The 16,226-nt window shown below is 39.1% G+C and overlaps 1 protein-coding gene across 1 annotated transcript; it reads right to left on the bottom strand.

Annotated features, from left to right (window-relative positions):
* Window positions 1–1,166: 1,166 nt before the first annotated feature.
* On the bottom strand, window positions 1,167–14,482 carry LOC121925896 (lysosomal acid lipase/cholesteryl ester hydrolase-like; the record flags this gene model as incomplete). The annotated part of the gene is made up of 7 exons (XM_042458463.1): window positions 1,167–1,728; window positions 3,467–3,538; window positions 5,876–5,947; window positions 7,759–7,899; window positions 9,816–9,952; window positions 12,357–12,466; window positions 14,244–14,482. Coding segments are annotated over 7 exons (1,005 nt in total), but the record flags the coding sequence as incomplete, so codon positions are not given.
* Window positions 14,483–16,226: the final 1,744 nt, after the last annotated feature.

The following is a 16,226-nucleotide window of genomic DNA, read 5'->3' as shown; positions in this document are numbered from 1 at the left end:
CATAGGCCTCATACTACGGACTGGAGTGTGGCTTTGGCACGGCTTCCAGACTCTTAGGACACATGCATCATTTAAACAGCAAACCTTCAAAGTGACCCGAAGCAGCTTTATTTTGCCTGTCTGTATGGGCCCATAAAGAGCTGGTTTATATTGATTGATGACATTGTTCGACCAGGACAGGGCAAACCAAAGGAGTTTCATAATTTCCCCCGCTTTTTTTCCTACCAATTTATGACTTCTGTAATACCATGAGCAATAGGTTTATAATCTTGTGTGCCTTGTAGTCATTTCCAGCTTATAGCAAATCTAAAGTGAACCTATTACAGAATTTTCTGGGACTGAGAGTATGTGACTCGCTTTAAGTCACCCAGTGGGTTTTCATGGCTGAACCCCTTTCGTCAGAGTCTAAGCCCTATGCTCAACCCACTACACCATGCTGGTTCCTTATTTAATACATACTGTCTGTAAAAGTTGCAAATCAAAATGGATTCAGCTCATAGTTTTAAAAATGGTACCCATTTCCTCAAGATGTGGTCATAGATGCCAGATTAGATGGCTTTAAAAGCATGTGAGACAAATTCATAGAAAGGAAGGCAGTCAATGGTTTCCAGTCATGGTGGTTATAGACAGCTATCAAGACCAAAGGCAGCATGAATCTCAGTGTCAGCCAACAGGGAAGCAATAGTAGGTGAGAATTACTACCATCACACCCTACTATTGACTTTCCTATGGGCAACAGGTGCTCCACACAAATTGGTCCTTAATCTGACCCAATAGGGCTCAGTCTGAAACCAATAGGTTTATGACGTTAATGGGTAAGCAATGTAAGCATAGCTGATGCAAGGACTAAATGCAGATAATAGGTTTAACAATACATGTTTTAAAATCCTAAAGCCAAGGATTGATAACAATAGGACATTTTAACTTTCCTATTGAAAATATTTTCTTATTGGAAAACATATTTGCTTTCTGATGAGCCACCTTTTTTCACTGCAGCAGTTTGAAGAAGCCAAACCTGTAAGTATTTTAGATCAACAAGACAATATGAATGGAAAAAATAAACTGCAAAGAGAGAGACACCTTGTTTTTTTAAAAAAGATGATCTGCCAAGTTAAAATCTGTGCTAATATAATTGCACAAGGATAAAACATATGCACAAAGCCCTTTGTAAATCCATAGTTTTATTAAATGCTAGTGCATTATTGCAAAAGATGAAACAAATACGTAGCAAGAAAAAGGTTACCATATTCAAAAGCAGCAGTTCATGAATAATAGACATTTGTTCATCATTTCAATAATCTCATTTTGCATGTCCTTGGTTATTTTAATGAAACAACACTGGTGAGGATTATGGATACTTCTTAATAATTTAAATTATCAGTTGCACTTAGCCCTTAAAGTAATTTTATTCAGTATTATGGATTTTTCATCACATTCCATTGACTCTGTGCCTATGTACTAATAATCAAGGTTTCCAAACATCATTTATAAGAATTATAGATATTTCTTCATTATTTTAATGATATCCATGTACATGTGCTCAGGTGCATCAAGCCCCCAGATAAAGTCTAAATGTTGCCATTCAGGAATATACTTTTCATAAATGAGATTACTGATCCGTGGGACTAACATTGCTACATCTCTTGGATCTGCAAAGAAATCTTGCCCACCTGTCCAGATTGCAATTGGAATTTTTATATCTTCTATTTTGTAGGTAGGAGGTACTGTCTGGAGATAAAAACAACACAGGACTTGATGTCAGATTTGTGCATGTTTAATAATATAGGCAGTATTATATGACTGTATAATTCGTTGATGGAAATGTTTAGGACTGATTAACACTGACATACAAACTTGCTTATGACAATGTGAACTTGTATGTTAAAGATACATAATGGAAGCAGGCCAACATTTTAGATTATGTTAAGAGTGTCTCTGATAATTGGAAAAAACCTACGAGTCCAAAACAGCTGCGACCATACTTTTGATTATGACTGATTCCCTCCTTTTTGGGGGGGGGGGGGGGGGGGGAGGCTTCTAGATGGATGTCAATGTTGTTAGGCCCATTAGGATATTATCATGCAGCCACAGCCTCATCTTACTAGGATGGAATCATCATATATTTGTATGTCATGAAGTGGGCTGCTGACCACACCACTTATGCTAAATAAAAATCTTTAAGTTGCAACAACACCCTTAGATTTTATCCTCTGCAATGGACTGAAATGGATAACCCACTTCAAATCATGTGTTTTATGAAAGTTCATTCAAAATGGACTAGTTAACAACAGGATTTTAGGGATATTCTCCTATACATTTTGGATTATTAGCATGAGAGCAGTCTGACTGAGATCAAAACAAGGGAAAGTAAAGACCTTTCTGTTTTCTCCTGGCCAGCCCTTCAGCTTGCTATGGGGGCCTGGCCCCTCTCCCATCAAGGACTGAGAGAGATTGATGAGATGCCACAATTGTTTACCTGACTAGATAGAAAAAATTCATAGAATTTAGGAATAATTTTTGTTTGTTACATAGGTGAAACCTGACATCCATAAGGTCAGGTGACACTGAGCCTCCCTTTTATATAGCCTGCAGAACAATGGGAAGACCTACTCTGTCTACTCTTACTCATTTCTCAGCCATTCAACCATCAACTGCAGAATAGATGGACAGTAGGGATCAACGACTCCTTGGGTAGATTGGCCACTGTTAGTCACAGAGGCTGCTGTTTCCTCAATGTTATTACAAATGAGAACACAGTGTAGAGCTGGAAAGAATATTCAGAAATATTCAAAAATGGATATGTATTTTTTAAGTGATGACATAAATTTGACATGTTACCGTCATTCTCACATTTTTGTGCAAAAAGCAGAATGTTTTGTTTTCTCTTTTCTGCACCAAAGTTGCTCTTTTCAACACAAAATTATGGAATTTTACCCAAATAACTGAATTAGTCTTCAAAAGCTGCAGTTTTCACACTTTTTTTTTGCAGCAATAAGAAAATTGGTAAATGGACATGTTGCTTTTTTCTGAGAACTGGATTAGTGAAGAATCATATCTTTAACAAAATGTTGCACATTATGACTTCTGAAGGCAGGAGACAACTTAGTCTTGCCCTCATCCCAGTGATCCTATTAACAGCAGTAAAGAAATAACAATCTGACCTGGATCCTAATCTTCCCTTCCTGTGCTCTTAGCAGGCAAGGATGAAGCCTTCACTTAAGGGGTATATGCATGCATGCATACATGTATCTCCTGCCCCATCACCCATCACAACATGCAAACCTCAAGACTAAAAAAAAAATCACCCTTGCTGGTATTTGTTGTTTTAGGACAGGTTTGCTGTGTAAGAAAGTAAAGCACTGAATTTATATACTGGGTAAAGTGCTTCTTGGGATAAATGGTTGAACCTTCAAATTAGTCCAAAATAAGAAAGCCATTTTGCACAATATCAAGTTAATTGTCTTACCTGATTGTACTTTTCCATATTCTTTTCTGTAGAGCCATAGTCATATGCTTGAAACAACTTTGCTCTATTCATCTATAAGTAAATTGAATATCTTTATAGAAATGAAGAATAATGGTATTAACAGCAGTTACTGAATTTTCTTGTTTTACTTCACTGACTGTTTACACAGTGAGAGAAAGAAAGAGACAGAGAGAAGATAGATAGATAGATAGATAGATAGATAGATATTGATCAGTCTTTGAACTATTTTGCAGCTATAGTTTCAGAAGCCTCAAAAGACAAGTGCTAGAATTCCACTAGTGTCATGCACACATGTAACACCAATGTACGGGCACACAGGTCTTGTTATTCACTAGTCTTTTGCACACCATAGAGAATTATCCAGGCAGCTACCAAGTCCCCAGAAACTGCTGCCACAGCCATTAAATAACTGAGGGCAGGAGAAAAAGGAGACAAAGCAGAGAGGACTGTATCGTGTCCCAGGGTTAGGGTAGTTAGAGATACGGTAAAGACCTAAACAGAGTTTTGGGAGCTAGAAATGAGGAAATTGTTCAAGGAATTTATGCTTAATCTACCCTAGGGCTCCTGTCAATCATCTTGCCCTTTCACCCTTAAGATCCCTCCCTGGATCAGGGACTCAGGCCTCAAGATGTCTGTTATTCTGGACAAGTGGGCTCAATGTGGTAAAGCATGACCAGTTCTCCTTATCAATTCTTAAATGAAGCAGCCAGGCACAGTTGTAGAAAATAAAAGAAGATTTATTATATAACAATTAGGTTAAGCATGAACTCTTATAACTCTATTAAGATCTTTATCTTCTCTTGCACAGTTCTAACACATAACAGGTGGGGAAGAAAAAAGGGAAACGTTCCATTATGTCATATGAATTCTGTCTTTTAAAATGATCTAAAATTATGGAAATTATGATGTATGAATTATATAAAGAAATACTTTTGATCGGGGACTCTCAAAGCATTTTCAGATGGGTCATGTTTCTGTAAGTACAGTGGGCTCTCAGTATCTGTGGAGGTTTGGTTCCACCACCCTGGGGATGCCAAAAATTGTGGATACCCAAGTCAGTATTTAACATTTAAAATTACCTGGATGACAAAGTCCAGACACCAGGAAGGCATTCCTCCTTCCCATCATGAAGGCTCTGCCAGAATTGAAACCCTTTCCTGGCCCTGTTTCCCACCTTCCCATCCTTCCCATCACAAAGCCTCTGCCAAATTTGAAACCCCTTTTGCCACTGATCCAGATCAGGGAGGGACAGCAGAAGGAGTGGGGCAAGGAAGCATATCGGTGGGGTAAGGGTTTAAATTCTGAGAGAGGCTTCCTTGTGTTAGGCAGGGAAATGGAGTGAGCCAGATGTTTAAATTTTGGCAGCGGCTTTGTCATGTAAAGGTGGGAAAGACATTGAGGAAGAGGTTTAAATACTGTCTGTGGCTCTGTGATGGGATTGACTTCCATGGGGGAGGGAGGCACCGGTTTGCCTGGGTCTTGATACAGCAGCCTCTGCTATTGCCCTGGGACTGCTTCTCAGCAGTGAACCCCACAGGAGGCATGGCTTCCAGAGACTGAAGTGGCAAGCAGGTCCGGGGGTGGGTGGGTGGTGCATCTGGTATCACCCCTCTTTTGGGGTGTCACCCAGTGTGGGCTGTATCTGCCACACACACTAGTGACACCACTGTTTTCTAGCCTGGCTATCACAGGTTAAAAAATTAATTGTTTCTTCATGTCAAACAGTGATTGCTTAAATCCATGGCTATCAAACCAGTAGATATAGAGGGCCCACTGCCCCCCCCCCACCGTTTTTAAAATATACAGTAACTGCTTTAATGGTGTTTTGCTAATTATGGTTCTTATCCAATGAAGATAGAAAGGTAAAACATATATATTGTAGTAACCGTATAGGTTGGATCCAGATTAGTCATGCATAGAGTAAACCAACTGATATTGGTGACTTTAATGGGTATAAACTACTTATGACTAAGTCTAGGTCCAATTTTATTGAATCATTTCCTGTATTGCTATGTATTTGGTATGTATTTTATATGTATTATCCTACTAGAGAGACAGGCTAGCTCCAACAGGCCTGCCTGGAAGAAGATTAACCATCTGTTAAGAAGCCAAGTCCTCCCTCCAGTCCATCTCCCTTGGTCCAGGCCTCGGAGGTAGAGAAGAACTGCGGGACCTCATCCCCTTCCCCAACACCATTCCCTTCTCCTTTTGTGTCATGTCTTTTTAGATTGTAAGCCTGAGGGCAGGGAACCATCTAATTAAAAAGATTGTATGTACAGCGCTGTGTAAATTTACAGCTGTGTAAATTTACAGCGCTTTATAAATAAAGGTTAATAATAATATTAATAATAACAATTCATAACAAAGTCATCTGAAAAATCAATATACCTGGATCCAATGAATAAAATTTCTCCCTGATGTTCCAGAAGACCACTGTGCTGCATACACGTCAATTCGGCTCTAACATAAAACAGTTGTTAAGCATTATGTCTCATGGAACAGTACATATTGTCTCCCTAAGAGTCTAAAGGGCTATTCAGACAGTGAAAATAATTCAGGACAAATCTGAGTTGAATCCCTGTTGTTCATATGCATCCCGAATGCACACAATTAAGTTTTGGGAGGAGGGCTACCCCAAATCCCACTTAACCCAGGATAATCAGTACTGGGTTTCCCCCCAAGTTTTTTCAAAATATTTGCATCATAGTTAGTGTGAATAAAGATGTGAATAGACCCAATACTGAAACCTGTATGCCCGGCTGCATCTTTCCCTTCCAGTGGATCCAGTGAGGAGGACTCTCCCTTGTCTCTTGGCATCTGGCAGCTCCAGGGAACAGTGGGAGACATTATAGATTACTTCATTACAGTCTTATAGTGCTGCTATTCCACTTTTACTGCTCTGGTGGCCTCTTACTGCTTTCTGGGGTTTGTAGTTCAGTGAGGCCTAAAAGCTCTCTGGCTGAGAATTCTAAATGACCCTCCTCAAAGCACCAATCCCAGACTGCAACAGGAGGCAGCCAGAGTAGTGAAAGCAGAATAGCAGCACTATAAAAGTGTAGTGCAGTAATCTACATTGCAGCCACTGCCTTGAGCAACTGAGGACAGTTTCTCCCAGCGGTCATCAGAACTCTTGGGGGGAAGGTGGAAGGATGGCGAGCATGTCTAAGAAAAAGAATATGGAGACGTGAAGAGATGTGGTTCTGATGAAAAAATGGTGTGAATAACAAACCTGGAATGTGTGAGTTGGCTTATTTGCATCATCCCGCTAAAAAAAAAAGATGTCTGAATAACCCCTAAGATTCGACCAAATTGTTACAAAATCAGGAAGGGAAGGGAAGGGAAGAAAGATTTCACCTTAATGGACCTTATCACAAGGGAAGCAAAGTACCCAAATCCCCTGGATAAATATCCCAAAAAAGCAGGATTGTTTTCAGACATGTTGGGCTAATTGATCATTACTGTGACATTAATCCGTGCAGAAAGTGGGCAAAATTGTGCCGCTTTCGGGATTTCCCCAAAAATAAAAAGTGGTGCGATTTTGCAACTCACTGTACAGGTTAATGTCACATTAATGCTCAATTAGCCCGATGTGGTCTGAAAACAATCCCACTTTTGTGGGATATTCCCTAATTTAAACCCCGTTTATCCATGGCATTTGGGTGTTTCCCTGCTGTGTGATAAGGTCCTAAGTCAGATCCACCTGTTGTTCTCCTGAAATGTAATGGGAGGAAGTATCTGAAGACTAGCCAGGGAAGGACCTAGTGATATTATTAATGTTTCAAGGCCAGTTTTAAAAACTTCTTAGTCCTCCTCTATTTAGTGAAGCAGGCAACTAACACTTGACATGCTCTTCCTTGTAGGTAACACCATGAAATGTATTTTCTTCTTCATTGGACAATGTATCCAGACTGGCACCATGTTCAATGTGCCCTACCCAATAATTCAGTTTTTTCTTAACCTCTGTGGGTACGCCAATTATTTTCTTCATTGACTTCTAAATTTTAATTCCACTGCCATTGATATATACCTTTGTAGTCTACTCTAGCTGCTGAGCCAGGCAGCTATTTTCCAGAGTGTACAACAATCTAGTTTAGGAAAACAATAGATGCTTTATTTGACAATATGTCCTCACTCCCAATTAGTCCCTTTCTGAATAATGATCATCACAAGCTTTTTCCCCCAGAAAGTATCTGTTTGCCACTCCAAGGTCCTCCCATAGGGTTAACATTTCCTCAAAAGTATTACACACACAAAAAAAGATATCCACTTACCATGTTTAAATTAGGGATGTTAAATCCTGATATTGAACAGAAAATGTGGACACAGAATTTAGGAAGATATGCACAGAACATAGCAGATAGCTTTCTTGTATATGTAGGGAGGTGAAACGTTCCTTTATTTAAAAATCCAAGCTGAAATATATGGTGTTTGACATTAGTTACTGCTAAGTAAGACTATGGATATATATTTTTTTGTTCTTGCTGAATTTCTGAATTTTTCAACAGAGTTCATAATTCAACCCTTTTGCACACATGAGAAATACCTCCTGAGCAGGACATATTCATAGAAATTGAGTATTTTAAAATTTTAAAAAAATTACTTAGTATATACTTTTCAAATGTATGTCTTTTTCTACTACACTTTTATATACTTTTACAGTGACAAAAGCATGTTTGTGTGCATTTTTTATATTATTTGTAAATTGCTAAAATCTTAGACTTCCCTACTTTGAAATGCTGCCCTTCCTCTTTCACACATTTCCAATCCAAGATGTATTCTATTTAGTTGACAATCTTTGTAAAGTGGGTATTTTGACAGAGAAATGTGAGTTCTCTATGGAATTCTTGACTAATAAGCCACTCCCTCCCACCCTAATCCAAATAAAATAGCAACCCAATATTGTCCTCGGTTTGAAAGCTCCTGCTCCTCCTTCCCCCACCATAAATCTAATGATAAACCCTTTAGGAAACAACAACATGTCATTCTGTGCTTTGTGCCCCTGTTTTTCTATCTAATCCCAACTTTGAATGTGCAAACATATTATTTCCTTATAGCTAAGTTTAGTGGAGAGAAAGAGAAATCAGTAAGGGGCTGTACAGACTGGCCATTTAGACCGGCCTGGGGTGGAGTCAGGGCACGGCATCCATACGATGCATGTCCCAACTCCGCCCACAGGTTGGCATGATGCCATGCGCCACACCACACAGCGCACAGTGTCACACCGCTCTTCTGGCGGTGTGTGGTTGCCACAGGCCTGCTCTTGTGCAGAGAGAGAGACGGCTGCAGACCACCCCTTAGGAGCAGTCTCTACAGCATCTTAGTCTCACCACTAGATAATGCATGTGAAACAACTTGAACACATGAAAAAATCCAAAACACACATTGGCCTAAATCCTATTGATAACTCCTGACTAAAACTCCTGACAATGAAACAATAGGATTTAGTGCTAACTTGCCATTCAACATTTGATTGAATAGGTCTGCTCTAGTGAGAACTAATCAAAAGGGTTCTGGCAATTAAGTATTATTAATTCTAACTCTACTTTGAGAACTGGAGAGAAAGCAAAGGGGTTACATATTCAGTAAAACAAATACTGTATATGTATCTTTACTTAAAAGCAAATCCCACTCATTTTAGTGATCTTCCTCCTTAATAAGTATGGTTGTCAATAGAACAATAACCCCAACCCAGAAAATATGGTACAATAAAAATTCAGAATAACAAATACCAATAAATCAATATGAGATAAAGCATGAGTCTTGTTTACAAGCAGAATAAAACTGGAAGTATTATTAATATTTTTAATAGTAATACTTCTGTAAGAAAAAGTGGTCACAAGCGTAACCACACAGTTACACTGTTACATACTCTGTTACTTGGAAATAAATCTATTTATTTCAATGGGACTTCCCTACAGTAAGTATATGTAGGATTGCAACATTAAGCTGCAAACATGCATATGTTTGTATACGTTTCATTGGAGTCAGTGGAGCTTGCTTCCATATAATTTTAATTATTCATATTCATGCCCTTGTGAATTTACTACACAATAAAATTGGGATCAGTGTTTAACCAACCATTATTTAAACAATCAAAAAAGCAACAAAGCAAAAAAGCATCTTCTTTGAAGATGCCAGCCATAGACAAAGGTGAAAGTTTATGAATACATTTTTCCAGAACAGAACCATAAAGCCCGACCCCCCCCCCCCCAAGACTATGGATTTTGGCTATGAAAGCCTCTGACTTCACAAAAAAGTAACACATAGTAACTGCAATTTTCCTATATAATAATCAATTGCTATAGAAGCAGAACTGAGAGAGACTTACATGAAATAATTTTTCATATGCAGCTCCCAGTTTTATTATGGGAGTTGTAGCAAATGTTATTGTTGTTATGGGTGCCAAAGCAAAAAATACTTTGATTTTTTCAGCCAGTTTTGGCCAAGTAGAGAATGCTATGAAACCTGAGAAATGAAAAGACAACTGAGGCAGAAGAAATGGACAGTTTCTTCAGGTAGGCAATAGAGATGTACCATATATACTTGACTATAAGTCGACCTCATGTATAAATTGAGGGAAAGTTTTGGGGCCAAAATATGGATTTTGACATGACCCATGGATAGGTCGATCGTAAAACTTGGAGGCTCCATCAATGTGTATATGGAAGTGGCAAGAGGGAAGCAGCAAGCAATACAAGGCTTCAGTGTTTCAACCTTCACTCCCAAGACAGCGAAGTGTGCAGGTGGGAGAGGGACTGTTAAACAGTAATCCATCAGACACCAAGGACTCTTATCTGCTTGGCTCAGGACAGAATGAAACTGCATGGGGAAATTGGTTACAACTAGATATTCATACACATTGGCTGGCATCCTGCATTGCATTTATGTATTCATAAGCTAAAGTTACTGATCCATATGTGCTCCATATTTACCTATGCCACTTGTTCACAACCATGGCATTATTGTTATGGTTTTAAATACCCCTGGAAAATAACTTTAAACCTGAGAGAGCTGCTCCATGTGGGGGAGGTCTGGGTGGAGGCACTTCAGAATGATCCAACTAGCCCCCTCCCACCCTTGAGCAATGAACAGAAGCTTCTGCTTGCTGTTTCATCATTCAGGGGCAGGAGAGTGCTAGTTGTATCATTCTGAGCATCTCTTTTGACTGTATTACAGACCTCCATTGCAAAGAGGAGCTGCCTCGAATGGTGAGAGACAGTTTTAATAGCTGAGAGCTGACAGTTGGATGAGTCAGAGGAGAGAGTCAGTAGAGAATAATTCTATACTGTGTCTGAATTGATTGAAGGAAAAGGTTTGACATAACTCATGTTGAATGTGTTTGGAATAGCAATAGCAAGTACATTTCTATGTCACTTATCAGTGCACTTAAACACTCTCTAAGCACTTTACAACTTGGAAGCTAATTGCCCCCAACAAGCTGAGTACTCATTTGAATGACTTTGGAAGGATGCCAGGATGAGTCAACCCAGGAGCTTCTGGCTGGGATTGAATTCATAACCTTGTGGCTTGTGAATGAGTGGCTGAAGTATTGGCATTTGTGGCCACTAGGGCTCCCTAAGTACTGGAACTTGTATTAACTATTCTACAGGATATAATAAAACACACTTGTTAATTTGTTAATGCTGCCTTTGACTGGCTTCCTTAACCCTAAATCAAGGCTGGATCATGCTTACCATAAATAACACAAAGCTAGCACACATTAATACACAGTGCCGTCACCTGGAGACCCAGTCACCCTAAATCCAAGGAATAATTCTGAAGGGGGAGTATGGGCTAAGGTGAGAGTGGCAGGCATCCAAAGCTAGGAACTACCAGTCTTAGGAAGGTCAATGTCACAGTGAGTTTAAACCAGCAGTTCTCAACCTGTGGATTGAGACCCCTTTGGGAGTTAAACGACTCTTTCACAGGGGTCACCTAAGGCCATCGGAAAACACATATTTCTGATGGTCTTAGGAACTGAGTGAAAATAATTTTATGGTTGTGGGTTACCACAACATGAGGAACTGTATTAAAGGGTCGCAGCATCAGGACGGTTGAGAACCATTGGTTTAGACAGTACTGAAGCAGAGGTAACAATGGATTGAACTGGTATAAGTGGCAGTGGCTGGTGGCCTCTATGTCAGTAAGGCACTGAATCCATTTCAGGTTTTAGTCCACCCACACAAAATATGAACCAATTTGGGATCCAGCTCTTTGCAAAGCCTCTTTAAAGTTTAGACTAAAAGCCAAAATAGATTCATTACCCAGCCTTTTTTTAAAGCAGATATTCCAGCTGCATAAATTTCACACCCTAAAACCAAATGCCAAATGAACTCAATGCATGCTTTATTCCTTGCTTGCACCTTGTACTGTTGACAGTTTCTCCACTGGAATCAGCACTCTTACTTATATATGCAACAGCAATATATACAGCAATTGCCTCACTTCATTTGTTAATGCTGCCATTAATTGGTAAAACAATTCAGTGACTCATTCAGCAGTACAAATGCCAGCTTAGTGCAAGATGTATTCCTCTTGCCTCATGAAATTTACACTGTCAAAACTGGCCCCTCTCAAAAACTGGGCTTCTGTTTTCACCAAGATTGCATGATAAAGAATGTCATTTATCTGCTTGCTCAATAAACAATTGATGTGTCCAGTTTTCCTCTCATTTTCCAACTGCACATTATTATTTTCAGACTGAACATTTTCCCCAGTTGCACATTTTGAGCGCACACTAAAAAAAATATCTCCCTGCTGCTCAACTGATATGGGGGTAATCAACCACCACTGGATGTAAGACAGCTTCTCTAGTTCATGAAATTACATTTCAAAATATTCACCGATAAGTATGAATTTTGTAACATACCTGCAGTTGAGCCCTCAGAATGGCCTATATAAAATAGCTGTTTTTGCCCAGTTTTATTCAGGATGAAATCTATGACTGCTGGAACATCATAGTATCCCATCTCATGGAAACTAGAGACAGAAGCACATAGAGGAGGATGGATAAACAATGGTGTTACTGAGATAACAACATCTGGCAGAAACTAGAAAATAATACAGACATGGGATATTTAAACTGGCTCATGGCAAAATATTCTTGAGTTCTTATCCATTTGAAACGGAGTAAGAACAGACAATGTGATAAAGCAAGCTAAGCAAGTTGGGTGTTTAAATATTTGCTCCCCATCTGCCCCACATGTAGAAAGGGATGTTGCTTCCATTCTGCTCTGTAAAACTGCAACAAGGCATCTGCTTCCTTCCATTCTTCTTTGAATGGCATTTTGGTTTGAGAGAAGGAAGTTGTTACCAAGTTTTTTCATTAAAAGTGCTATCTTAGTTTTGAATAATTGTGCTTTAAAAAGCCATCAAGATAGATCTCTTCCATCAGGCCTTCCTTGACTGATCATCCCAGTCCCACTGACATAGATTGCTTTATGACTACCCAAGATGTCTCATTTTAATTTTAAATTTGACTATTTTAGTGATTTTAACCTGTATGTTATAATGTTGTTGCTGGGGGATAAGGGGATTATGTAATTTATTTTGCATGTAACTATGTATTTTATTTATATATTCTATTGTTGTAACCTGTCTCGATCCATTGGGAGAGGCGGGATAAAAATAAAATTTATTATTATTATTATTATTATTATTATTATTATTATTATCCAATCAACAAGGTGTGCTTAAAGCAGGGGTGATCAATTGTGGAAGGGTAGGTGGCCCCATTAACAGAGACCTTGGAAGGCTGCATGCTTCATGCTACAAAAAGCCACCACCACCACCAGACAAATGCATTCTAGGGGACATGGGAGTATTTTCCCCATGTTTTTGAACCTTCCTTGATTGTTTTGGATCAAGGATGCTTTTTATAACATCAAGAAGTGAGTGGAATGCATTTCCTGGCCTTAAATTGGCCACAGGTGGGGCAAAAATATGTGGAAATATCACCTATACCCTCAACAGGCTTGAAAAACCGTGGGATAAGCCCAGGTTGCATACAGGCTACATAAGGGCTGCATATGGAATAATGTGAAAAGATCGGTCTTTGAAGTTAAAGGCGTGTGTATCCAGTTGGTAAAAAGACAGGCTAAGGAGCATGTGATAATCTCTGTCATCCATACCCTACTGAGGGCATTTTGAAGCAAAAATATTTTTACCTCTGTTGAATCCGGGGGGGGGGGGGCTTAAAATGGGTCTGGGGACCATATGTAAGCCACAAGACACACATTCCCCATCCTTGGCTTAAAAGGAGCACATGATTCCATTGTTACAAGAACTTCAGCGTTTCTGAACAGAATTCATACTGCTGGTTGTTACTCATAAAGTTCTAAATGGCTTGGGTCAAGGCTATCTGAAGGATTTTCCCTTACAAGCCTGCCCTTGGGATTGCTCCCAGACTCTGGAATGTCTTTCCTAGGGAGACTACACTACCTTTCTACGGCTTGTCTCTCCATTAACAAGTAATACCAGCAGGCTATTGGGAACTGACTGTTTAATAGCATGCTGTACTATTTTTTCAATGGATATGTTTTATATTGTTTTTAATTCTATAGACAGTTTAATTTCATTTTAACAACAGCTGTTTCTATGTTTTTGTGCATAGCTGTTTTTAATTTCTGTTAGATGCCTTGCGCCCCAGTTTGGAGGAAGGGGTAGAAATAAAGGCACAAAAACACAACCATCATTTTCATTAATACAAAGGGGTAATTAATATCAGTTTTCCTTTGGGTCCTATCAATTTTCTTACCTAAATTCCCAGAATTTATTTTCACTCAGATCCAGTATTTTATGATTTGAAGAATAGGTGTTCCCTCTGCTGTTTCCAATCCAAACATCATAGCCAGCATCTGCCAAAATGAAACCCAAACTGTTGCTGGGTTGATTTGAAATCCAGAGGAAAGCACCTCCAACGAAAGAATGCAGCAAAAACACAGCAGGCCTTGAGCCTGGAAATAACAACAGAAAAGGAGGCTTTATTGCCTGAAATGTTCACATATTTACTCTTGTTAATTCAGTCCTAAAGGATATACTATGTTAGTATGACTCACATCTTTCTACATTTTAAAACTGTTAACAATTGGTTCCATCAAACATGCATCTTCAAAGGGTTTTGGGGAATACCATGGATTTGAAAGGTGGCTGTTTATAACCAATCATATTTGCTATACAAACACTTGGCGGGATCCAAACATATGCATGTATAGAAAACTGAAATATTGACCAACTTAAATTGCTTTAATATCAGTAGAATTTTTGTCCCCAGTATCATTTTGCCATATTTTCCAAAGTGAGTCCAGAATATCTTTAGTTCACTCTTTCTGCATTTGCTGGTGAGAAAGAAGACAGTGCTCAGACTATAACATGATATCAGATCAAGACAGCAATCCTATATGACTCAGCATAGTATAGTAGTTCTGCATATGGACCTATGCTAGAGACATTGCACAGACTGATCATACAGCCTCTGAAGCCCCTCATGTAGCCATTCCATGTCTCATGAGGAGTGGCAGGTTCAGGGAATCATCTGACTATGTCCACAGATGCAAGATGATTTACAGATATCTACCAGTGTCCTCAGGAAGTCTCAGCACAACTATAATCATTTTGCATCTGGGTATGGGGACATAGCCAGATGTTCCTCCAGTGCTACCTACTCTCCACAAAGCAGAGAATAGCTGTGTAGGAGAGTATCAGAGATGGTATTTAAAACATACTATATTATACTGTAGTATACAATAGAAACTAGTCAGAAAATAAATCAGTAGAGAAAGAAAAGCTACTGAACAGAGCCATAGTGCATGCACATTCCCAGAAGGGCTCCAAACACTTTTCTTACATATGGACGCATGATCAAAGGGCCTTGATCTTCTACTAAGCAAACTCCCTTCACCATCTTCATTCCATTCTAAGGCTCACATTTTTCTTCTTCTCCAATCTGTTTTTCTTTATTTCCAACGTAACAGTTTTTTTGCTCCCTAAATCAGTTACCTGACATGGATTCCAAAAAGTACTCTGTCCTCCTCCCTCCCTGATGTCTTCTCAAAGAAATCACCCAGGTTAATCTGCCTAAACACAAGGCCATGTGACACATTTCTTCCAATTCTAATATGTTTTCTCCTGAAGCAGCTGGCTTTCCTGTTTTATTGAATGTGACAGAGAGAGAAGCACCCACCCAAACAAATTCTAATGAATTCTGATGACTGGATTTGTTAAAGCCTATTTTAACTTCAGCATTAAACTGGGCAATCTAGAAAGTTAAGTGAAATTTTTAGAAATTTTCATGGCTTGATAAACTGATAACTTAATCAACAAGTTACTTGCAAGTTCTAGGAGAATTGTTTGAATGGTGAAAAGAAGTATCTCGGCAGTAATTCAGTACCCTGAAACACTGTCCTATTCCACTTTACACTCTAGTTCAGGAGATGAGGAACCTGCTATTTCCTTCTTCAGAATAATTCTTATCTGCTCAGCAAAGGTCTTGCAAGAATATTGCAATCATTCAAAACTCTGACACATGTCCTCTGGAGTAGGGACTTTATCACATGGGGGAAAGTGATGGGAGCAAAGCAGATGCTCCCGTCACTATCACACTAGTGTGTTAAGATTATCAGACAATGTCGCGAGATGTTGCCATAATCCTGTCATTATTGGGTAAATAAAAAGGAACTCTAGCACTGCTTTTCATTCATGGGAAAGTCCTGTGAATTAAAAGTGGTGCTACGGTTCCTCT

The sequence above is a fragment of the Sceloporus undulatus genome, chromosome 3 (assembly GCF_019175285.1).
Source record: "Sceloporus undulatus isolate JIND9_A2432 ecotype Alabama chromosome 3, SceUnd_v1.1, whole genome shotgun sequence".
NCBI classification, from domain to species: Eukaryota; Metazoa; Chordata; class Lepidosauria; order Squamata; family Phrynosomatidae; genus Sceloporus; species Sceloporus undulatus.
This window is presented reverse-complemented; position numbering and strand designations above follow the sequence as displayed.